The following is a 24991-nucleotide window of genomic DNA, read 5'->3' on the forward strand; positions in this document are numbered from 1 at the left end:
AGAAAGCCGTTCAATGATACTAAGTATCCAATTGCATTCTGTTATGCAATCTAACACCCATGAACCCCCCCACCCTCACACAGCCCCCCACCCTCAGACAGCTGCTCACACACCAGCTAATTTAACTTACACACTTAAATTGTGTTTTGTTACATTATTTGTGTGTGTGATGGGGTATGGGGTGCTCACATGTTATGGCACATGTATGGACGTCAGAAGGACAACTTGTTACATAATCCGCTCTCTCTGGTGTGGGTCCTGGGCGCTTGGTCAGGTTTGCAATAGTCACCTTAACCACTGAGCCATCTTGCCAACCTCAAATTTTACACTTTTAGTTGGGTTCTTGAGATCATAATAAGTAAAAATAAAACTGCAGATGTAACTTCCAGGGGAAAGAAAATAAATCTAAAATCCATATTCTGCTGTATATTATAGCAGCCCGGAAGTTAAGGGATTCAAACAACTAATTCTTCAAATATTTGTTACATTGAGTTCTGGGCTGGCTTGATGGCCCAAGACAGCTCCCCCATCCTCGGATCTCAGCTGACAAAGGACTGGGAGGTGCCCAGCTGAGGCCTTTGGGGGATCAGCCAAGTCACATTAATGGGTTTGTTTCCCAAGGCTGGGAACTGAATCCAGGGTCTTGCATGCGTTGGGCAAGCAGTCGACCACAGCGATGCATCCTCAGTCCTTGCAGTATTCGTTAAGAGCAGCAAATCTTATTAGCAAAGCATCAGACAGAGAGAGAGAGCAGAACACTGTTCTGTTTCCAGAGGTGGAGGAATTACATAAAGCGTGTCTGAGGGTGGATCAATGCCAGGCACAGTGGGGCCTTGTCTGCCAGCTAAGGGGGCTGTTTAAATTCATAACTCGGAGACTGGGAAGCAGGGCCACTGTCCTCCTGGCCATGCCGTGGCCTTTTTCGCATCAGAATGCATCTCAAAGAGACAGAGGAAGGAGTTTTAAGTGGGCAGGGTGTTTGGAGTTGGGTTGGCAGCTGTTGGTTCCCTGAAGGCAGGGCAGTGGGAACACCTGCGAACCCCTGGACAACCTGGCATTGTCCAGACAAGAATTTGGGTGGCGGGAGGAGCAGCTGTGCTGGAGTCAGCTCAGGTCTTCCAGGGCGAAGGCAGCCAAGGAGGCAGATGCGGTCACGCTGTGCCTTTGCCTTCTCAAGCCTTTTGCACATGCTCTAACACACACAGCATCTTGATGCCCATTAAAACGAGGTAAAAGGCAGCCTTCAAGGAAGGTCAATGGGAAAGAGACAAATTCCTGCTGCCTTCATGTTTACTTACATCTCATTGGACAAAAAGGGTCAGAGGGTCCTTCTTCAAAGCAGGAGAAAAGTCTTCCCGTGAGATGAGAGGAGCACCAAGGTCATGAGGTCAGAAGGTTGGTAGTCATCTTGGCAAATGGCGTGCCACCATTTCTCCATCCACGGTATGACCCCAAGCCCTTCTCTCCAAGGGGGGGGTTCAGGATTGGTCATATGACAGCGATCACATGACTTGAGCTGCACTCTGGTTGGTCACTTCCACAGTCCACTCAGGTAGAAAGGGTCTTTCTGGAATGAGAATGTGCTTGTGTGGCCCTTGGTCTTCCTATGATTAGCGATTACAAAGATGTCTAGCGTCTAGTCTTGATGCTGCATGGCTGTCCGTTTGTGTCTTGAACTTGCTGTGACATTGTTGAAGTGGGACCTTCAGTCTTGCGTCCCCAGCCTTGACCAGCTAGAGCTGAGTCATCTGGAGAAGAGGCACCCCTTCCCACTGGCCGGTCTAGACAGATATCTCTTGCTAATTACAGCCTGTGGTCTTGACTGTTCCTTGGGTTAGGGGTCTCTTCCTGAGGGAAGGACCACTCTGGGGGTCTTTCATTGTGACCAATGACTTCAATTTTTACATCATTGTGACCAATGACTTCAATTTTTACAAAGTTCCAAGTTAGTTCCCCAGAACTACAAAGAGTCGTGGCAGGCTTCCAAGTTGGCGCAGCTGCTCCCCAGACTGTTCCAGACAGACCCTGACCTTCCTCAAGTTCCGTAAAAGCAAGTATTTCTGCCTTTGGCCTGTCTCTCAACTTATCCTGCACCCAAGGCCAAGGCTCAGAAAGGGGAAGCAGGAACCCATGTTTCTTTTCTCTCATATCTTCTTCATACAGTCCCTAGGTCTAGAAAGCCGTGAAACTTCCTCCCTATCCTGTTCTTGCTTCCAATTCCATCAGACCTCAACTTTTCACCTCTGCTACACCATGTTTCCATCTATAAAGTTAACACAATATTGTCACACTAGAGTTGCCAACACACTGTACCGGCGTAAATAAATGCAAGGCTGATATTAAAGAATATATACAGCTTTAATGTTTAAATAAACTTACAGAACCGAGGTTCCCGCGCAGCCGTTTTCATAGGAGGCAGGAAAAGGGCAGAGCCGCCTCCCGCGCTCCCGATTTATTCATACGCATTCCCCGGTGGCAAACCCGCCCCCTAAAGGGGCTGGCTTAACCCTACATCTCCCCCTTTTGTCTAAATAAGACAGAACTAAACCAAATATAATTATAAACAATAATAACAAATGATAAATATAACAAACAATATTGAGAACAAAAGTTTTGCTAGACATTCTATCTCAAGGAGTCTAAATAATGTAGAGAGTAACTATAATTAAATAATCTTCAACTCCATCAAAGATATGAGAAGGGAATAAATATTACTTAACAAGTGAGAGATATCCAAAATGTGCAACAAATGACAGAGACAACTGACTACCTGGGCAATCACCCAAAGTCTCGTTTACAATGTTGAGTCAACCAACTTTGGCTAAGGCCTAATATAATTGACATACCATTATCAAATGCAAGGAACTTTCTTAGAATTATCCTACCCTGTCTTGGCAAGATAAGACAATCCTGTTTCATATCTTAGTCAGTAGTTGAGGTATGGGCTTTTCTTAACCCAAAGGCCAGTTCTTGCCAAGAAGACAATCTCCCAGTGGAGTGTCTTTGGTGCTCAACGTTCTCGGGGAGTAGAGTGGTGTTGCCAGGAGTAATTGTGTCTCGTAGGCATAGAATTCTAGCTTAGATTAAAGGCCATTTTCTATAGCTCTTCAAAGAGGCTGAAGATTATATTATCTATATTAAATATAATCTCTATGTATCTAAAAGACTTGATTAACCTAAAAATAAATATGACAAACATATAATTCTCAATACCTATCTAATTTGAAAACTAAGAGAAAAAACAACTGTGCAATATATGAAGACAATGATCTTCACCTGTAAACAATGTCATTACATATCAAATGTAAACAATGTTATTACATAAATAGTATCAGAGGTAGAAATTTACATTGTGATATGATAGATGTATCCATACAATATAAGCATACTCTTATACAAAAATAGAGGTAGGAACATTCACATTTAATATTCAATATATCAATATACAAGAAACAGTACCAATATAATTTTCTAAAAACAGTAAGTCATAAATACCAATCATCCAATCAAACCAGTTCCACACACACACACACACACACACACACACACACCACACACCACACACGTACCTCACACACACCACATATGTACCACACACACCACACACGTACCACACGCACACACCACACATACACATGCACACACACACCACACACACGCGCGCGCGCACACACACACACACACACACACGGTGGAGGGGTCTTTTGATGTTTTAAGTAAGATTACAATTTGCATCATGCCACACTCATAGCTATCCCAAAGTTCGTGGGAACCACAGGTTAGACCATAGGAAGGAACATTCCTTTATTCTGCAGACAAGCCTGTTGCTAAGTGTTTCAAGTTTGAACTGTCTTCCTTATTTACTAAAAAGAGGGCTAGATTTCTAGATACAGAAAAACATTTCTCAAGACAGTAGACAACTTACTGCCTGTTACAGAATTGTACTCTGTGCTTTGGACAATGACACTGAAATCTCTGTCTCACTTGGGGACAAATGCTCATCTGTCCCACCCCCTTTCTCTAAGTAGCTGGGCAATGGAGGCACTGCTCTGGGCTCTAGAGACAGCAGTGGCTCCCAAGAACTTGTCAGGCCTGCAGATTCCAAGTTCCCACCCAGACCTACTGACTCAGAATATTTTGGTGGGTGGACGGCAGGAATCTGTGTTTTAACAGCCTCTGGGAGTCTTTAAAGTTTAAGAGCACTAGGTTTGGACTACGAAGTGAGTAGGGTACTTGAAAATCAGCTGCAAAACTGTTAGTATTTCCATGGAAGAGTCTAGATTATCTGGGATGGCTTGGAGAATACGTGTAGGATGATCTCAACCCTAAAAGAAAGCAGCTGAGCAAGGAGGGATAGGGGCCTGGATAGCAACCCTTTTTAAAAGGAAGGCCAGCCCCCAGAAGTGACTACTACCTTAAAATTCTGTAGTGTGGCTTTGGATGGCCAGAGGGCGGCAGAGAGCGCATTGTTTAGGCCCGCGACTGGGTGGTGGTGGAGGGGTAGACATGCAGCCTAGGGTGGCAGATAAGGTGGACAAGAGCCGAGTATGACATAGACCAAATACAAGTCAACAGCCATTGCTAAAATATCATTCATCTCAGGAAATGGCAGAGTCAAAACAGATCTCCTGAATGGAGAGGATGGAGGTTAGAAATGTGGGGAGGGCGCACAGCATACATACATACACACACATACATATACACACAGATGCACGCACACACATACACAGACGCACACACACATACACATACACAGATATATACACACACATACACAAACACACATACACAAATATATACACACATACACATACATACACACACACACGTATACACACATACACACATATACACATACACACACACGCACACACACATACACACACATACATACACACACACATACATACACACACATACATACACACACATACACGCATGCACACACATACATACACACACGCATGATGGAGGAAGGTCATTGGTTAAAATAAAAGAAGCTGCTTGGCTCTCATTGGTTAGGAGATAGGTGGGAGGAGTAAACAGAACAGAACGCTGGGAGGAAGAGGAAGTGAGGTCAGACTCCGCAGCTCTCCTCTCCGGAGCGGACGCAGGAGAGACGCCATGCTACCTGCTCCAGGAAAGATGCACGTTATGAAGCTCCGACCCAGGATGGACTTAGGCTAGAATCTTCCCGGTAAGCGCACCTAGGGGCGCTACACAGATGATTAGAAATGGGCTAAATTAATATGTGAGAATTAGCCTAGAAGAGGCTAGATAGGAATGGGCCAAAGCAGTGTTTAAAAGAATACAGTTTCCGTGTAATTATTTCGGGTAAAGCTAGCCGGGCAGGCGGCTTGGGGTGTTGGGGACGCAGCCCCGCCGCCGCCCATATTACTACACACGCATACACACATACACACATGCACACACATACATATACACACGCATACACACACATACACACCACATACACACACATACACACACATACATATATACACCACACACACACAAACACACACCAACAACACAAGACTTCCCTCCTGAGTTCAACCCCTAGGAGAGAGCTCCGCAAAGGTGTCCTCCATCCTCCACACGTGTACAGCACACGTGTGCATACGTAGTAATGACTGTGGGCAAAGATAAGCATTCTAGCTAGAATGAAGGCCAAGCCAGAGATAATAAGGCTTCTCACGCCTGCAGACAGACGCTAGAAACTCAGGGCAGGTCTCTGGAGACTCGTAGCTCTAGGAGCACCACAAACCCTTGCTTCCCTTCTTCCTAAGCATTTATGTTTTAGCTTTCCCACCAACAGAAGCAGGCTCATGCTGACTGGTCTATTGCACTACAAGAACCCCAAGCACTAGCTGACATAACTCTTGAGCAACTGCTTTGTCCTGGCATCAGGCAGAGAGCTAAGCGCCAACACAGATCAAGATAATCCTTCCACTGGGGTCAAGAATAGGGAAAACTGTGGCCCAGCTGCTCATTTCTCTTAAAAATGTGTACCGGGGTGGGGAGGGGTCAGAGAGCTCATCACCTTCCCTGTACCTTGAGTATCAGAGAGAATTCACAGGCTAGCTGGTGTGGGTGTGATGGCCTGCACTATGTGGGAGAGTCCATACTGCATGTGTCAGGGGTCTGTACTGTGTGTGGGTCCTACTGTGTGTGGAGGGGCCATATTGTGTTGGGGGCTCTGCACTGTCTATATGTGTACATACTGTGTGTGGGGGTCCTCATGTGTTGGGGGTCCACACTGTGTGGGGGGTCCATATTGGGGGGGTCCATGTATCGTGTATCGGGGGTTCGCACGGTTGCCTACAGCATGTGGTTTTGTGCAGCACAGCTATTTTGAGTTTCTTACTAAAAAGAAGATGCTGAAAATTCTAGAAGACTTCTGCGTTCTTCCCAACCCCTCCCATTTCTCTCCCAGCCTCAGGATACGGTGAGAAGCATAAATACACAATGAAGAACCAGCCTGTCTCCATATTAGGTGAAAAGCCATCTGTAGTAAAGCAAACTACGTCCATCCCTGTTTATGACTAAACCTCTCTTTCTCAAGGATTGGGCTATGCCCCAGCGGTAACCTTAACTACAAATGTTTCTGCACTGCCTGTTCCAGGAAAGTCAATCATGTCTTTGTTTCAAAAAGTTCTTTGTAAGTATCGTGCAACCCTGCCTCTGTTTCATAATGTTCTACGACCACCTAGGACAACCTAACTGGGACCACTGTGGAGCCATGTCTTTGTTAGGACTGATTTGTTTGTTCTGGTCCTGTAACCTCATCTGTAACCTGTAACCCCCCATTTGGAAATCCTCTACCACTGAGTTATAAAAGCTTTATCTTCCTCATATCTGCAGGGTCCTGGAGAAGTCCCACAGAAGACCGCCATCCATGTATTAGATCAGCAAGAGGGTTTACTTCAGCTGGGGCTGTCAGTCCCATAGAAAGGCAAGATAGTGATGACCAGAGAGGAGCACACAGGCCTCTTTTAAGCACAGCCATGGGGAGGTCCCAAGGCAGGTAGGGCATTTGGGTTATGATTGGCTTGAGCAAGTGGCAACCATATTAGTACATTCTAATTGGCCAGGACTAGCACAGGGCTGGGCAGGACTGCAGTTTTCTGCTTTGGGGCAGGCCTGAAAAGTCCCAGTCCCCTGCCCTTGAGCTACCCTGCAGGCTGGCTAGCCTAGCCTGTACTGACTGGGAGCTGACTCGGCGGCCCAGGTTTGGTGTGGCCCTATCTCCGTTCTCCGCGTTGACAGGGCCATCAGTGATTAATTGCCCTTCGTTTGTGGCTCTTTCGGAAACTGCTTGTTCAGTCTCTGGGAACTGAAATTGAGGTCTGATCTCTGAGAGAAGATGGAGCAGCCTGTTACAGAGTCTGCTTAGTCCTCTCAATATCTGATGCTGACCTATTGAACCCTGCCTCAGGGGGAGGCAGCCTGTGTACACTAATTTTAAAAAAGAAAAAGCTTACTTTAATTAATTCTTTGCTTTAATTTATTTTCCCATAATGATTTGGGCTGGTGCTCTTTCTTCTGAATCTTTGGGATTAACAAGACATTGAAATGTAGGAGGAAGGAAAGCAGGGAACAGTCACAGAAGTCTCACAGGTGACCAAGGATGGTTTCAGATGAGGACCGTCCATTAAAGGAGCGAGATGAGCCACTGCCTCGGTCTGTCAGACTGCATCAAAATGCCATGGTTTGTTCTTCTTATACATTTAAACACCGCAGAACTTTGTTAGAGGGTTTCCACATGACAATGACCACGACAGGGCTTGAGGCACGACTCCATGGAAACTCCCTAGCAAAGGACCTTGGCAATAAGAATGATTTCTATTGGCTGATAAAGAGCGCTCTGGGCTGGGGTCTAGAGGAAGGGTTTGTGATAAGCATAAGGATGGATTCTATTGATGGAGGAAGCAGAGTACATGGGGACCTCTTTCATTCAGTGGGGGACAAGGCTTGGTATTAAAGCATGAGCAGTGCTGAGGATATTGGGGGATCTAGGAAGGCTCGGCTCCATATTATAGCAGAAGATGATCAGGTTTCCAGCATCCACTCCAGCCTTCTGGGTGACCAGACATCATTCATTTCCTTAAGTGAAGAAAATAGGCCCACGTGATTAACAGTCCTGGCTTCTCCCATGCTTGCTCTAAGCTTTGCTTCCTATGATGAGTATTTTCTCTTTATTCATTTTTAATTTTTGTGAAATAAGCATGTATTTTTTTAAGAAAAAATGTCAGAGACAGTGTCAAGAAAAATATCTTTATGGTAGACTTTTCCAGAAGAAGGATGGAGTCCGAGATTGCTTCACAAGTCAACTGCCAGCAACTAGTAGGTATTACGATGTGTGGAGATTATTTCTGAACTGGAAATAGTACTGCTTCTAACCAACCAAAAGCTCTGGGACCCACGAGAGGCATTTGAGAAAGAGAGCCTGTATTTCAGAGAGATCATAAGTGAGTCTTCACTGAGAAATGTCAGCAAGAGTATGGAAAGACATCTGTCAATCACCAGCTTGTCGCCCTGTCCGCCTGGAGCCAGCAGCCACTGGGCTCTGGAACTTGACTGGAAAAAGAGGCTTCTGTTTTTGTCTTTTTCTGCTCCAGGGTGGTTCCCATTCCAGTTGTTTCTCTGAGCTTTCTGTTAAACCTGATCTTACTGTAGCTAAGCTGAGTACCTGTGACACCGGGCAAGCCTGGGACACTCTCCTTACCTATGTGCACTGGGCAAGCCTGGGACACTCCCCTTACCTGTGTGCCCTGGGCTCGACCTTCTGTGATCCCATGTAGCACAAGGATAGCCTTTACCCTGCACCCTATACTCAAAGACCACAGGGATGGGCATTTAAATTTGAAAATCATTGCACTTATGTGTGCGTGTATATGCGAGCATGATGCTACAGGCTCAAAGGTGGAGGTGAGAGGACACCTTGCAGGAGTCAGTTCCCTCCTTCTTCCTCAGCCTTGGCCCCAGACATCCTTACCTGCTGAGCCTCCTTGCTGGCCACCGTACACTTTCTAAGTTTAAAAACGCGTGAAGCATTGAGGGAAAATGCTTCAAATTCTCTTGGATACAGTCTGACTCTCTGCCTATGTGAATATTAGGATGATGAAATATTTTGAGTAAAATAGCTAGCATAGTGCCTGACACGTCATATAACCTGGCTGTTGGTAATTTCTCACTTTCCTTTTCAATAGGAAATAAATGTGTTAATTCTCCAAATCTGTCTGTTTCGAATAGTGAGAATGTTAGTTTAACTCTTGACTTGTGGAGAGTAGAAGTCCCAGATCACCAAATAACACTTTATCCCTGTGTCTGGCATGGATTCCTTTGTTTCCAAACCAACCAGTTGTCTTCCCTGATTTCATTAGGGTTTGGAAGTGTGGATAGTTCTTCAGTGCTATCTTCCTCTGGTACTCTTGAAACAGGCTGTGTGTGTTCAAGTGTGTGTGTGTGTGTGTGTGTGTGTGTGTGTGTGTGTGTCCCACAAGGGTCATTCTTGATGTCATCAAGGGGTTATTCCATGATGCTGTTCTTGACGCTCCTCCCCACCCCTGCCCTAGAAAATATTAAGAGTGTGTGGCCTTCAACATAGACTTCTGATCCAGATGGTCTCACGAAGGAAAAAAAGATGCAGTCTATACTTTGGAATGTTCTAATGTGGAAACCAATATCCAAGAATGAGCTGTGAAAACAGCATCGCTGCTATTTTTAGAGCACCCACCCTCTCCCTTCTCCTCCTCTTGGAATAATGGGCCTGACCCTGACACCCAGACTTACGGTTCAAGAACCGAAAGCCAATAAAAACCGCAATGTTATCTCCGTTGTGCTCACTGCGATGCTCAAAATAGCTCTGTCCAAAAGGAGACTGGGCTATGGCAGGTGGCTTCATGTGCCCACACATAAGCTGCAGGAAGGGTCTAGCGGAGTGGAGGAGAGAGCAGAGCGAGCTTCTGCTAGTCAGTCACTTCCGAGAACAGGTGCTATCCTTCTCCCAAATGGGGCAGCCAGAGCCAGAGCCTTCCCAGCTGCTGGGAGGACACCTGTGATCAGCCCTGGTGCAGAAGAAAGTTCTGGATGGCTGTGAGCTGGAGTTGGCCCTTTTTGTTTTGTTCTCTCTTTTTTAATCTTTTTTTCTTTAAAGTATTGTCCTGCAATTCTTATTGATACTGGAAGTTGCTATTCTTTGTAATGACTCCATGGTCACCTGCCTGAGTCTTAAAGGAGCTAGAGCCCAGATGGAGAGGGTTTGGTGTGAGAAAGGAGGAGGCCAATACTACAATTAAGTTATTTATCGAGCACTCACCATCCTATTCCCTCTGTCCCTGCCTGCTGGAGCACTCATAACAGAGCCCCAGGAAACAGGCTACCGAGCTAGGATAAGCAATGGCTCTCCCAAGAGACCTGGCCCTGGAGAAGGTTTTCCCACTAGCTCTGGGTTCCAGTACTCACAGCGACATCTACACATGTCTGTCTCCTGACTTTTGTTCCATATATACTATATGTCACATGATCATGGGCAAGACAGAAACAAGTAGAGAATTCCTCTCCCTCTAATTCTGACCCCCATACACAAAGTTTGGAGTAACTGGTGTTTTCCGTGTGTGTGTGTGTGTGTTTTGGGTGACTATTGGGTGACCCAAAACCAACACCTGATAATAGTGGCCCAAGGAAGTCTCAGTTGCCCATCTAAATTCATTTTGCCTGTTCTTCTGTTAAGGGAAAAACTTGAGGCAATTCCAGATTGGTATATTTGAGCAAAGAATGCCTCAAAACAAAGGAAACCCTGAGTTCTACTGAGCAGGGTGGGCAGAGAGCTTTTATAGACTGGGCACTGGAGTCAAGTTGCCGATTGGCGTGATTGACTTCAGCTAAGTATTCGCCTTATATGGGAATGTTCTCGCCAGTTGGACATGTGTTACCAAATATGCTCTTAGATTAGATTTAGTTCATGTGCTAAGTTAAGTTGTGGTTTGTGACTCTGCAGCCCAAAGCATGGAGACCACCTCACAGGACAATGGCCTCCTGCTTGTAGAATTTAACACTTTTGACTGAATCCCAGTTTCCTTCTTCGAGTAGCCTTGGGTAAACACGTCTCCCCGCTCCACACTATGCCTGATTCACCCAGGGCAATCTCTCCTGCATCCTGGTGGCTGGCTCAAGAGCAGGCACATCTCACAGTGAATGAGAGGAGGAGGAGGAGGTTGCCCCTGGATTTGTCTCAGAAAGTTGGCTTTCTCTCTGGTGTCTGGAAGAGCTTCACCGTAGAGTTGGTCAGCTAAGTAGAGCCAGCCTTGACCTGGCAGAGCCAGAAGAAAGGAATAAATTCCTGAGCCACACAGGTGAGCCACTGAGTTAGTAGCCTTGGGTTCTAGATGTCTACTTTCGTCACTTAGTATTCTTCCCGAGGAAGTCAACTTGAGTTGAATTGTTCCACTGCTCAGCGGCAAACGTGTCCTGCCTGATGAGACAGTGCTATCCCTGTCTTCACTTGGAGATCAAATCAGGCAGCTGAGTAACCTGTGCAAAGTGTCCTCTGCCAATGAGTGAGGACAGAGGTCAAGGTCATGTCTCTCTGCTGCAGTGACAAGTTCTAGCCTACTGATGAATCTGAGAGAGGAGCCTAGTCTCGGGAAGGCAAGCTATTAGAATCCTGGTTTAGACACTCAAGGGCCTGGAACATCAGAAGGAGGGATCTAACTTCTCGTCAGATGGGAAGCCTGAAGCAGACCCCCTAAGCAGTGAGGTGATACATTGTCCTGACCTCTGGGTAGGACGGTAACGGAGAGGATCCCTATGGGCCTTCTAGAGCAGTGATTCTCAACCTGTGGGTCAAGAGCACCTCGGGGTGCAACAATGCTTTGACAGGGATCACATATCAGACACCCTGCATATCAGGTATTACATTGCAATTCGTAACAGCGGCAAAATTACAGTTATGAGGTAGCAACGAAAATAATTTTATGATTGGGGGTCACCACAACATGAGGAGCTGTGTTAAAGAGTTGCAGTATTAGGAAGGCCAAGAACCAGTATTTTAAAGGGACATTAACCACTCACAATATTAACAACACATTTCCAAGGCATTCTTCTATATGCAAACTGATGGAGGAAGGTCATTGGTTAAATTAAAAGAAACTGCTTGGCTCTCATTGGTTAGGAGATAGGTGGGAGGAGTAAACAGAACAAAACGCTGGGAGGAAGAGGAAGTGAGCTCAGACTCGACAGCTCTCCTCTCCGGAGCAGACGCTTCAGAGAGACGCCATGCTACCTGCTCCAGGGAAGATGCACGCTATGAAGCTCCGACCCAGGATGGACTTAGGCTAGAATCTTCCCAGTAAGACCGGTGCTATACAGATGATAAGAAATGGGCTAGTCCAGGTGCGAGAGTTAGCCTAGAAGAGGCCAGGTAGAAATGAGACAAGCAGTGATTAAATGAATACAGTGTCTGTGTAATTATTTCGGGGCATAAGCTAGCCGAGCCAGGCGGCTGGGGTGTTGGGGACGCAGCCCCGCTGCTGCTCCTTATTACTACATGCAAACTGCTTTTCTGATATGACCTTAGTCATTGTGACTCTTTGAATAATCCAGTTGAGGTTTAAATTGTCCCCATTTTACGGATGAGGAAACTGAGGCTCTGTGCTGTTTAGGACTTGTCCCAAGTCTTGCATTTATGTGACAGACCTGGGAACCTGATTTGTGAGGTTCTGACCTTCTTGTCCTTTCCTTGTGGCTGTGTTTGTGGATGTGACTTGTCTTCCTGAAAGCCACATGCTCAAAGGAAAATAGCTTCAAAAAACTGGCATGGTCAAATCTCACCCTTCTGAGGGGTAGAAAATGTGCCAACTGCCTTGACAGTTCCCAAGCATTGCCCATCCCCAAAGCCAGGGAAACCTCAGTGAACCTGCTGATCAACCCGCCTGTGGGATTAGAACCTGTGGCACAGACAGACCTTTCACTAAAAGCCCTTCTCTCAACCAGTTCCTTGTTAGTATGAGGGAAGAGTCAGAGGGAAGAGGAAGGGCCCCTCTGTCTCTCTTCTGTCCCCCTCACTCCGTCCCCAGCAGCAAAACAGTTTTCCTGAGGAAACCTCTCCCCATGGATTCATGGAGAGATCGCTGTTGGTTCCCTGAGCACTAGCTGGGGCTTTTTTTTGGTGGGTTGTGACATGGTTATAAACCGGATTATCTCAAGGGAGTGCACCGACCACAGATCCAGCCTTTTGTCCTGATTAACAGCAATGCATACTTCCAGGAGAGGCCCCTCCCTGACATTCCTGAAGAGATTTTAGTTTTTTGATTTCTTAAATTTTTCTGTTGTGTTTCTTGTAGTTTTAATTAATTAAAATATAATTATATCATTTCCCCACTTCTTTCTCCTCCCACCTCTCCCTATCCCCCTTCCCAAATTCCTCTCAAACTCATGGCCTTTTAATCTCTAATTGCTATTGGGGTGTGTGTGTGTGTGTGTGTATGTGTGTGTGTGTGTGTGTGTGTAAATATATAAGTGCAACCTACTGAATCTACTTAGTATTGCTATATGTATATGTTTATAGGGATGATTACTTGGTCCTAGATAACCATGCAGGGGGAATTGAAGAAGGACGCTTAAAAGAAATCCCACACTAGTTCAGAATTGAGAAATAGATGGTTATTTATTTAGATGGTTATTTATCATCTGATTGTCATTGTCACAGGCATGTCATCTGATACCGTCATTGTTCTGGTCTTGTTTATGCAGCCATGTTGTTGATATTTCATGGATGCGGTTCCCAAATCATATCTAGAAGACTTAATCTCACCACAGACCTGCTGATCTTTCCTCCTCCTCTCAGATGTCCCCTGAGCCTCAGGTGGAGGAACTGTGGAATAGCTGTAACCGTTGGAGCTGGGCACCCCACTTTTGACCAGTTGTGTCTAATGCTCTCTATCTGATGCAAGAAGAAACTCTTGGATAGGAGGTGAGAGCTGTTCTTCCCAGCTTCCATACGGGTGAGCTACAGAGAGGGTTTAGTTTCTTCAGAGGACATTTTATTTTTAAAATACCAAGTGCTGACTCCAGCCTAGTCTTTAATCTTTACTGTCGGTGCCTGCAATGGATTTCTGAGGAATCTGAAGCTTCCTAAAGATTGACTGAAGTCCAGGCTGACTTTCTTAGTGAACCACAGTAGGTCTGAGTTAGAAAACTCAGGGTTCTGTGAGGATTAACTTGCATATCCTACCCACATGACCAGACAGTGGACAGAGAGCGAGGTCTCACAGCAGGTCTGGTCTATGTATTACCTAAATGCTTGGTGAATCTGGTTGGCCCCCAGCCTGGCCACAGTGAGTTTCTAGTTCACTGGAGGCAGATGTCATGAGATAAACTGCTAGGTGGACCCAAGTATGATGCAGACAGAAGCAATTGCAGGGCATAAGACACTACCTCTTATCCGGAATATCCAGGATGCCTGCCTAAAGGAGCCACCTTTTTCAGGGGGGTAATATCAGAAAGGAAGAGGAGAGTCCACACCAGATGCTACTTGGTTGATGAAGGCAGAGCTAGGGCAACAAATGGGTGACACATCACCAGAGATGGGGGATTCTTGAGGTTAATAGGACTGGGGGAGAGGTGAAGTGGAAACTACAGGCCATGCCACTAGAGAGGATGCACCACTGCAGGGCGTGACGTGGGATGGATGTTAGAGACCTCAGCAGCACGACGAGGGATGGAGGAGCCAGTGAACTGGACGATACAGGAAGAACTAAGGAAGAGATGAGGAGAGGACCCACGGAGCTGCAACCTGGTTTGGAGGAAGGAGGCCTCTGGGAGAGAGAGGAGTCATGTCTCGGAAGACTGTGTGAATCAGACATCCATGACATCCGTTTTTACAGTGGCGTACAAAACTCTGCGCTGGATTGCGGTCAAAAAGAAAGGAAAACTCTTTTAAAATGATATCCGTAGAAGTTCATCTGGAGAATAAATCTCTTTGATTGCAGGAAATATCTTTGAAGAAATGGGAACCCAGTAGAAAGCTTCAAACAGGATTGGCAGCCATACAAGTTCAGATGCATAAAATTCAGCTCAGCGAAAGAGGAAATCAGGGGTGGGATTAGCATTAAGTACGTCCAGGGCAATGGAACCGTATTAATAGTGGACTTATCTGCAACCGAGAGGATAGCAAATGCCTCTCAGGTTATGAAACAAAAGCAGCAGACTTAGAGCACCGTGGGTTGTTTGGGGAAAATCCTGTTATGGGGGACTCTCTTCCCGGTGCACCCCAGCTCCTCTTAGCAGCAGGAGAACTCAGCTCTTGTTCCCCTCCTCAGCTTGACCTTGCTCTCCACAGTAGACCCCAGAGTCAAGCTTGCGTGGACTGCTTGGTCTCTCCCACACGTTCTTGGGTTTCTCTATTTAACGTCGGAACAATGATAATGATGATGGGAAAGGGCTCTCTGCTGCAGAACTGTAGCGGCTAAACACTGAACGCACTGAAAGTGCTTAAAACAATAGTCTGCATTCAGTAAGCTCGCAATAAATGCTTACTGGTTCATCGTTGTTGCCAAGGGGCTATTACGTTTATTTTATAGGAACTTGCATATTTAAATTCCTTCACTAGTGTTAGTTAACCCAGTTAGATAAAAAGTGCTAGGGCTGGGTGATGTCAGGGACTGTCTTTTTATTTTAAAACTAATTGGAACGATGGGCTAAATGCTCCAGGCATCAAGAGAGAAAAGTGAGTCCCCAGGATATATGAGTGCCGCCCTTGCTCACCCTCCCCTATTGCAAGTGGGGCGGGTGGGGGGGGGTGATTCAAGCTCGCTCTTTGGACTTGCCATTCCCTGGGTGGCCATGGTTACCCCTGGGTGGTAGCCATCCTGTGGAATTTTGTGACCATTTGTTTCTTCCTAAATAAATAGAGTAGAAGCCATTTATGGGCAAAATCTCTAAACCTTGACCACAAATATCTGCTAAGTGACGCGATTTTCTCAGCGGTTTATCATATAAAATGCAGCACGGGTCACGGGATTTGCAAATGAGTCACAAACCAATAAAGCACCGACCTAGGCTCCTGTCAGCAACACGCTGTGTCTAGCGGCACGCTCCCCTCGTTTGAAGAGCTGACGCCACCCCAGTGCAGGTCCCATATGATATCAAAACCTAGCTTCGCTCATGCTAAGACATGGCACTAAGGTATCACCATCAGTCAAGGGAAATGCTAAATGAATATAACCCCTTGCCTTGTCTGATGGTTTTTTTCTTTTCATCAGTGAGGTAGAGATACTTTGTGACATGGTCTCCTAGCATGAGTGTAGGTGGTTGCAAGTAAATAAAAACTGTTTAAAGAGATGGAACCTTTTCCACATAACAGGTTCAGCAGTTCATGCTATCCAACTGCACCATCCCCATCCCTCCTTTCTTAATCAACTTTCTTTTGTTTTCTTTTTTCTTCATTTTTTAAAAAAGAAAACTACCTTTTTCTCGTTTTACATACCAATCCCCGTTCCCACTCCCTCCCCTCCTCCACTTACCCCTACACCCTATCCCTGTCTACTCCACAGAGCGGGTGAGGCACATTGCTTGAGGGAAGGTCCAAGGCCCTCCCCACTATATCTAGGTTGAGCAAGGTTTCCATCCAAAGAAAATAGGTTCGGCTGAGGGGGGGGGGACTTAGTTGGGGGAGGGGGAGGGAAATGGGAGGCGGTGGCAGGGAAGAGACAGAAATCTTTAATAAATAAATAAATTTAAAAAAATTAAAAAAAAGAATGACAGTTGATAAAAAAAAAGAAAAAAGAAAATAGGTTCCCAAAAAAGCTAGTACAAGAAGTAGGGGTAAATCCTGGTGCCACTGCCAGTGGCCCTGAGTGTGCCCAGCCACACAACTGTCACCCACATTCAGAGAGACTAGTTTGGACCTAAGCTGTTTCCTTCAACATCCTTAGCTATCAGGGAAATGTAAATCAAAACAGCTCTGAGATACCATCTTACACCAGTCAGAATGGCTAAGATCAAAAACACCAATCATAGCTTATGGGGGAGAGGATTGGAGTAAGGGGAACACTCATCCATTGCTGTTGGGAATGTAAATTTATAGAACCACTTTGGAAATCAGTGTGGCGGTTTCTCAGAAAGTTGGGAATCAGCCTACCTCAGGACCCAGCAATACCACTCTTGGGCATATACCCAAAGGATGATCAATCATACTACAAGGACATTTGTTCACCTATGTTCATAGCAGCATTATTTGTAATAGCCAGAACCTGGAAACAACGTAGAAGCCCCTCAATGGAATAATGGATAAAGAAAATGTGGCACATTTATGCATTAAAGTACTACTCAGTGATAAAAAAAAAAAAAAAACGAGTAAATTTTCTTCAGGGATGTGCCCCCGCCCCCGAGCATCTGCACATATTCCAGCAGGCGATCTCACACATGTGCACACACAGAAGGCAGAGCCAGCTCAGTGTGGGTGGGGCGAGCACCCATGAAGGGAGGAAGAAGCTCTGAGGGGAGGAACCAGAGGGAAATGCATGGGGGTGGATTTGATCAAAACACCTATTCCTGTGTGAAATTCTCAATTTATATATATAAAAAAGAAAGAGATAGATAAAGGAAAATAAGATAAATGGGACACACAGGGTGGGGTGGGAGATCACGGTTTGAAAATTATTTGGGTTTTGACAACCTGCCTCTTTACTCAAGCTAGAATGGAGTTTCTTAGAATTTTCCTTATTTTTGTTTTTGAGACTAAGTTTCATGTGGTCTAGAGCAGCCTTGAAGTATCTGTGTGGTTGGCCTGATCTTGATCTCTTGTCTCTACCACACAAGCACTGAGATCACTATTATACCACCACAGCCAGCTCCAGATTGGTATTTTCCTACCAAACCTTAAAGTCGTGAATCAAGAGACCAAAGTATGAATTAAGTCTGCGGAGACATCCATCCCGGGAGTCCTTCAGGCGGTGCTGTCTTCTGCACCTCCCTTAAGCCTGCAGCCCACCCTTCAGTGCTGTTGGATGCCGGCAGAGCTACAGTGTGTTCCTCCTCGTCAACATCGATGGGCAAAGGCAGGAGTCCTCGTCTGCTGCTGCTGTCCCTAACAGGCGGTGGCAACAGTGTTACAGTGTGAGCGCTCGCTCGCCCGCAGTCGCTGTTTCCCGCCATTAGGACGAACTCCCAGGGTGTGTCCTCACTACCCTCTTCACTGGAAGTTATGGTTCGTGGATCCACTTACCAATTAAATGAACGCTTACCGATCATATAACATATAGTAGAGATCCTGAAATCAATTCCTCTGGATGACACAACCATCTTAAAGATTAGATTCCTTTGGATCAGTGGTCTGAGGTTTGTGTATATTCAGACTGCAGCCCTCAAGGGAGGACACACCGGAGATGTCTGCTGCCCCATCCTGCCGCTACCCAACCTGACAGCATCTTCAGAAGCAGGCGGGGAGGGATGGACCATTCATATTTTCTCTGTTTTCCATTTGCTCTTGGAACATATGACTCGGTTTAGAAAAATTGGTGATGTTTGTCCCAAATTTGTTCATCTGAAAGTGATTTAAGGCAAATAATTTAATGATCGGAACATTTGGGAGTTTTTTCCAGGGCACTAAAATTCTTAACATGGTTTATGAATTTGGTTTCCCTCGCCTGTCTGTTCCCAGCTGTTGAGCAGCCTTTCCCAACCCCCTCTGCCGTCCCGAAGTAGGACCTCACAGAGATGGGCTTTTATAACGGTGTTTAGTGGTTGGTCTCAGAATGAGGCTCTGATTGTGGTCAAATACCAGAGGTAAGAGTAGCCCAGGACGGGCAAACGTCACAGCAAATATGAACGGATTATTTAGTGGAAGAATCCTTGACATGAGAATCTGGGTACATCCAAAAGAGTTCACAAAGACCAGATAGGGCTACAGGGTAAATGGAGAGAGAGCATTAAAAGCAGACGTTGTTGAGGTTGCTTCTTAGGGATAAGAAAGTAAAGAAGGTCATTTGTGGGTCAAGCTGTGGAAATCTGAACAGGCTTCTTAGCTGACTTAAGGCAAACACCCTGCCTGCTGAGAGAGCTTGCTGGGTACGGCCTCATCGGTGGCAGGCGTCCCCTCCACTACAGACTGCTCACTCCTTGATTTCTTGTCTCTCCTTTCCTCACCCTGAGCATTTTGCCATGCTCCCTCTGTATCCTAAATACTATTTAACTAAGAAACCCCTATGGGTGTTACTAACACTAAGGTGTTTTAAGGAGCTAAACAAATGTCAGAAGGAAAATCATTCCGGGTAGAGTTCCAGAAAACATACCTAAATGATTTCATTCCTAGCCCTGTCAAACGACCTTGTCAAGGCCAAAATGTAGCAGTCAATATATTTTCTTCAAACTTTGGAACAGCCAGTAGCTCCGAGAAGTGGTAAGATTCTGTTAGGAGCTTTGAACTGTTTCAGTCCAGCTGAAAGTTATTTGGGGCTCATTCCTTCTGCTCTCATCCAATCAGGTCTAATTTGGGATAAGGAAAGGATGCCGAAGTTAAACCACAAGTCAGTTAAGACTTCTCTCGTTGTCTTCGACAGGCACGGCAGGTTTGGGGTGTGATGGTGTTTTGACCAGTCTTCCGTCAAGTAATGAAATAACTGAGGACATCAACTTGAAAGGGGGAGTGGTTCATCTTGGCTTGTTGAGGACTCCATGCTCGTCCCCTGGCTCTCATGTTTGGGGTCTCCAGCTGGAAAAGCAGTGTGGAACAAAGAACAAAGCTGCTCACCTGTGGGGGTGAGGAATTGCCGAAATGGGAGGCGGAGGCCAGGTTCTGACCCCTCCTTCAAGGGCACACAGGCTCCCCACCCTAATCTGCCATCTCCCACTAGTGCCACAGCTGTGGAGCAAGCTTTCAACTCACAGCCTTTGGGGACACTTCAGATTCAAACTATATACAGCAAATGGTTAGGATGACAAGTTTGAACTCAGATTACTAGAAACCATCTGCCTTAGTCCACAGGGCACAACACGGAGCTTCTCGAAGGGCTTGGAATTCTCCAGCTTTATTTTGTGTTTAGCAGGCAGCTGTTAAAGATTCAACCATGGGGCAGTGATGGCACACGAATTTAATCCCAGCACTCGGGAGGCAGAAGCAGGCAGATCTCTTTAGTTTGAGGTCAGCCTGGTCCACAGAGTGAGCTCTAGGACAGCCAGGTCTACACGAAGAAGCCCTGTCTTGAAAAACCAAATAAAGATTCACAAGTAGTCCACGGAAAGCCCACAAAGATGATGAAGCATGACCCTATCCCTACGAGCTCGGGATAAGCATTTGATGGACGTGCAGCGGAGGCAAGCACATGCACACATCATGATGGGAAGACAGGGGCTGTAGAGAGGCGTCTCCCCAATAATTAAGGGAAATGAGTGCTGAGCACCAACCAGGACACGCACAGGAGACAAACCTTGACTTTTTCTTACCCTCAAAATCTATGATATGGGAAATCCAGGGTAGCAGAAGCACGTTTCTGTGTCAAGTTTTTACAAAGGACTCACGGCACAGACAATAATTGGCAAGGTCTAGTGGTATTTCTAAAACCTTGAATGAATTCCAAAATACAGCCGCTTGAGAGGCTTTTCTGCTCACAGGGACTTTCTCTGTCATGTGACATAAGGGTAGGGAGAACATCCATAACGGTGTTTCCAGAACATTCTCTCTCCTGTGGCAAGGATCTCACGCAAGTTCGATTCTGTGCTCCTTGCACAATTCTGTGCACACTTGCAGCAATGTGTTGTAGGTAGCGGCGGGCTGCGTTCCCGCACGCCATAACCGTGATGGTCATCCTGCAGCTGAATGGTTTCTTCCCGGCAGTGGTCCCATAACAGACCATCTTATAGTGGATTCTCCATCCATTAGCTCAGTCTTAGAACCATATGGTGGCCTGAGACTCGCAATGACCCTTCTTCCCACCTCCTCCTAAAGACCTATGCGTCTTCACTGGTCCTTTCTCTGCAGGTTCTTGTTCTCCACAGCCTCCGCTGCTTGAAGGTCCAGACCGGCCTATTACAGAAACTCTTGGCACACACTGGTGCTTCCTGGAGTCCAAACAACAATGTTAAAGTTTCTTTCATGGGTGTGGCTGGCCCTGCCAAAGAAGCCAGCCTGAGAAGAGAAACAGACAGCCGTGAAGAGCTTAAATACCATGGGAGTTTGGGGGGCCAAAGTTCAAGACAAACTAGACTAGAACTTTGGCAGGTACTGATTGGTCATATTTGTTTGCACATGAATCCCTCTTCCCTTCCTCTGCTCCACGAAGCCATCGGAAATCTCCTTGCAGAAGGGAGAAGGTTAGCCATGGCCTTCCCATTCTGGCCTGTGCCTGACCTAGCGACTCCAACAACCTCCCCGATTCTCAGTGGCCCCCTTTGGCTCTGATGAGCAGAGGCCTCAGGAAATGCTGCCTCTGGGATCTACTCTTGGCCAAGTTCCAGAGAGGCAGTGGTGTTTTATTCCATCCTAAACACCGATGTTGCCTCTCAGTCTTGGGCTTAATTAAGAGGAACTACAAATGCATGGTAAGCTTTGTTCCCACCTCCCCTACCTACAGCCCCTTCTCTTCCACATGGAGCCTTGGATTTTAGCCGCCCATGTAAGCCCAGCTGTTGCAATGAGAAACCTGAAAATGCTCTCCTGGGTCAGATGAACACTGGCTGCAGGAGCCTGCCTTCCGATGACGTTCCTGTCTCACTATCTTCCCCATGGGCACTCCTAGAGTGAGGAACTCCCGAGAAAGGGGACCTTTAGTTTCTCTCCAAAGAAATTAGTGACTTTCAGGACAGGTAACACGTGGAAATCAGAGCTACAGTTTGTATTTCAGCCATCACTATTGAGTCCTTGGCCCCAAAAATCACTTCAGAAAGCTGTCTTCCTGGTATGCCTGACACACGCAGGTCCTCGGCAAGCCATTTAGAAACCTTAAATAGAGCTGCTCCATGCTGGGTGAGAAAATCCAAACATGGGTAAATCTATAAAATAGGAAGCGATTGTATCATAAAACTAACCTCTTTATAACACTGTCAGGACAAAGAGCCACTTCTCCAAGTACATGTGAGAGGGTCCCTGTCTGAGAGTCTCTCCTGATGAAGAGGGACACGGCCCCCGCGTTGCTTGGCTCTGACCTCCCAGGGAATATCGGGGATGGGAGAGAGCCCCTGCCTTTTCTGCTTCGTCACAGGGTTCGCGGGTGAGGAGGCGGCAGCACCATCCAGGATGCCATGGATGAAGGATCTCTCAGGAGGAGGGATGGCTTTCCGAGTCACAGTGCCTTCCCCAAGGCCCATGTGCATCTCTGGGGAGTCTGGACAGGACCTGTCGGGGTTCCATGCGCCTGGGAGCCAAGGCGTGTAGTGGTTTAAAGGTTTGTGCACTCTTCCTCTTATCCTTACTCCATATGAAAGAAACATGTGAAAAACAACAACCATTGCTCTCTGAACCTACCTGCTCCCCCAACATACACACGCGCGCGCGCGCACACACACACACACACACACACTAAATGAAACAGATCAGAGAAATAAAAACAACTGAAACCAACATTTATTTCTGATTTTCCTAACCACTTCCAGGCGTCCTTGTTTCTGCCACATTATAAATATAAAACAAAACTTCAACGTACAAACAAAACATGTGCAGCGTGTATGTAAGCGTGTAGTGGCGAGGAAACCCAGACAGCTCTTCAGTCCTGTGCCCAGGTCCATGAAGCCTATCACTCTGGAAACGGAGCAACTGTCTTGATACCTCCCCACGGTCTGCACTGTGGTCAAGCTGGAGGATCTCCATCCAAGAGGGCTAAGGAATGAAGCTGCCCGCTTTTCTTTTCCCCCGAGACTTCACTTTGTTCTTTTGTGTGACATATTCTAAATTCGGTGTAACACCAAAATATAAAGAGACACGGGGTGGAAGAGAACAGGAAGAAACGGAGTCTGGGAAGCTTGGAGGTGGCTGTGGCAGGTCTCTGAAGCACCAGCGGACAGGAAGTGCAATCAGCTCATCTGTCTCAGAGCACAAAGTTTAGGTCTTGTGGCTAAGGGTTTTGTGGAAGAGGAAAATGTCATGGGAAAAATGGAAAATAACTCTCGTGTCTACAGCACATAAAATATCTCAGCAGTATAAAATATTACAGGACAAGAGTGGCGTGCTATCAAAGAAATTATAGCTCACATTCTGGATGACGCTGTGAGATTAAACAGCTGGGGCCCTGATATAGCACACGATGCATAAACTCTACAATTATACTTCACATTTTGGACAAAATTAAACAGCTGAGGCACTGATGTAGCACTTGGTGCATAAACTTGACCGTTTCTTTTCCGATTCAGCTTCTCAGAGGTTTGGCTTCAGGGGACTGAGGGTTTTCAACATTTCCCTTTCCTTCGTCTTTTTTCATGCGGTAGAACACCACTGCTAAAATCCCAGCTGAAAAGAGAAAGCTCGGGGTCAAAAAAGTGCCCTGTCTAGATGGGCGACCGCAGTCACAGTGTCTTGGCAGTGGGAGTGGGCAAAGACTTGTGAGCCTCCACTTGGGGGATTTAACGGTGCTTTGTTGTTCTAGTGAGAACGCAGGGCATTGGCTCTCCGGCGTAAGTAACCAGATCACTTGCTCCCAGTGTGTAGGAAGCCCCAATTTATAATGAATCTGGACTCTGACAGGTTCTCTACTGGGAATAGAGAAGCTGGTGTCCTAACTCCTCTGACAGAAAAGCACGTGGAAGAGTGTCTGAACTTTGTATGGACCCAAATGTTTATTCTAGTTTTCTTTTCCCAGAGAAAGGAGTTGAATCAGAACCAGAGAGCCAGCACACCTGCCCACCCACCTAGAGCCCTCTTCCATTCTACCTACAAAGCTTGCATCATTTCACGATTTAAAAACAGCTTTAATTTCTTAGTAAGGGCTTGGCATGCAGCCAGTGGTAGACACTTGTCAGACACACCGTGGGGACCTTCCTAGCAAAGCCAGCCATCCCGAGGGACCTCGAGTGGGCTTCTATACTTTCTGACTTCTCCTACCTCTCTGAACTGTTGCAAGATCACACCATGCTTTTAGGCCCTAATTGTAACTATCAGAGCCCAAAGGAAAGGGGGTTTACTTTAAAAAAAATTGCTCATCAGCAGTTACAGGAGGCACCATGGTGGAGGAGACAAGATGCTCAGACACTCGCTAACAATCTTGTGATAAGCCACACACCCCGTCTGAAAAGAACAAGGGTCTGAAATAAAAGGCCCTGTTAATTCTATTCCTGCATAGCCTCAAAACTCTGCACTCTTTAACTTAGAGTTGGATCGTGGAAGTGAGACCGTGGGAGGAAATTGTAACTTGATGCACGAGCTCAATCCTCTCAAGGTGGGAAAACAGTGAGAGGTGAAAAGGCAGAGGGTGTTGAGGGGATGGTAGCTCTCATACCTCGCTCTGAGCCTGAGGCGGGGAGCGACCTGAGTTCAAGGCCAGAATTAACTACAAAGAGGGTCCCTTCTCTCAAAAGAAAGGAACTTCATCTCTGTTGCATGAAGTATGTGCAGCAGACAGTGGTTCTCAAGGAGGTTACCTGGTCACCATGCGTGATAAAGGGAGTGGCAGCCAGGCTGCCAAAGCCCTCCCATCTCATCCATGTTGTGAGGAGTTTGCACTGAAGAGCATGGGGAGAGGGCGGTCCTTACAGGGCCCCGTGTTCAAGTCCAGCGTGACAGATTGGGACATGAGAGCATAGTATAGATATGAAGGGAATGGCTGAGAAGACTTTAGAGAAAGGAGGAGATGTGGATTATTCTGGGAGACAGTGTGAGACTGTGTTAAACCCTCAGTCATGTGCCCATGAGTACCAAAGTGTCTTCCTAATCAACTACCGTGAGGACAGTGGTAGGAGAGATGACTATTGGAGGAGGGGAAGGTCCTCCAAGAGAGGAGTGCTGCCCAGCCAGGAGGAGAGCCAGGGCTATGCTGCAGTGAGATTACTCTGGATTATAAAGAAC

At 46.4% G+C, this 24991-nt stretch overlaps 1 protein-coding gene across 3 annotated transcripts in view; it reads right to left on the reverse strand.

Moving 5' to 3' along the window:
* Positions 1-22539: 22539 nt before the first annotated feature.
* Positions 22540-24991, reverse strand: part of Cdh17 (cadherin 17) — a 62412-nt gene continuing 59960 nt past the window's right edge. For 2 of the 3 annotated variants that reach the window (XM_075966958.1, XM_075966959.1), the window contains exon 18: positions 22540-23440. In XM_075966958.1, coding sequence (XP_075823073.1) covers positions 23340-23440 — 101 coding nt within the window. In that variant the 3' untranslated portion in view covers positions 22540-23339. The remainder of the gene's footprint in view (positions 23441-24991) is intronic. The other variant, XM_075966960.1, reaches the window with a different exon arrangement.

Source organism: Microtus pennsylvanicus, chromosome 3, assembly GCF_037038515.1.
Source record: "Microtus pennsylvanicus isolate mMicPen1 chromosome 3, mMicPen1.hap1, whole genome shotgun sequence".
Taxonomy (NCBI): domain Eukaryota; kingdom Metazoa; phylum Chordata; class Mammalia; order Rodentia; family Cricetidae; genus Microtus; species Microtus pennsylvanicus.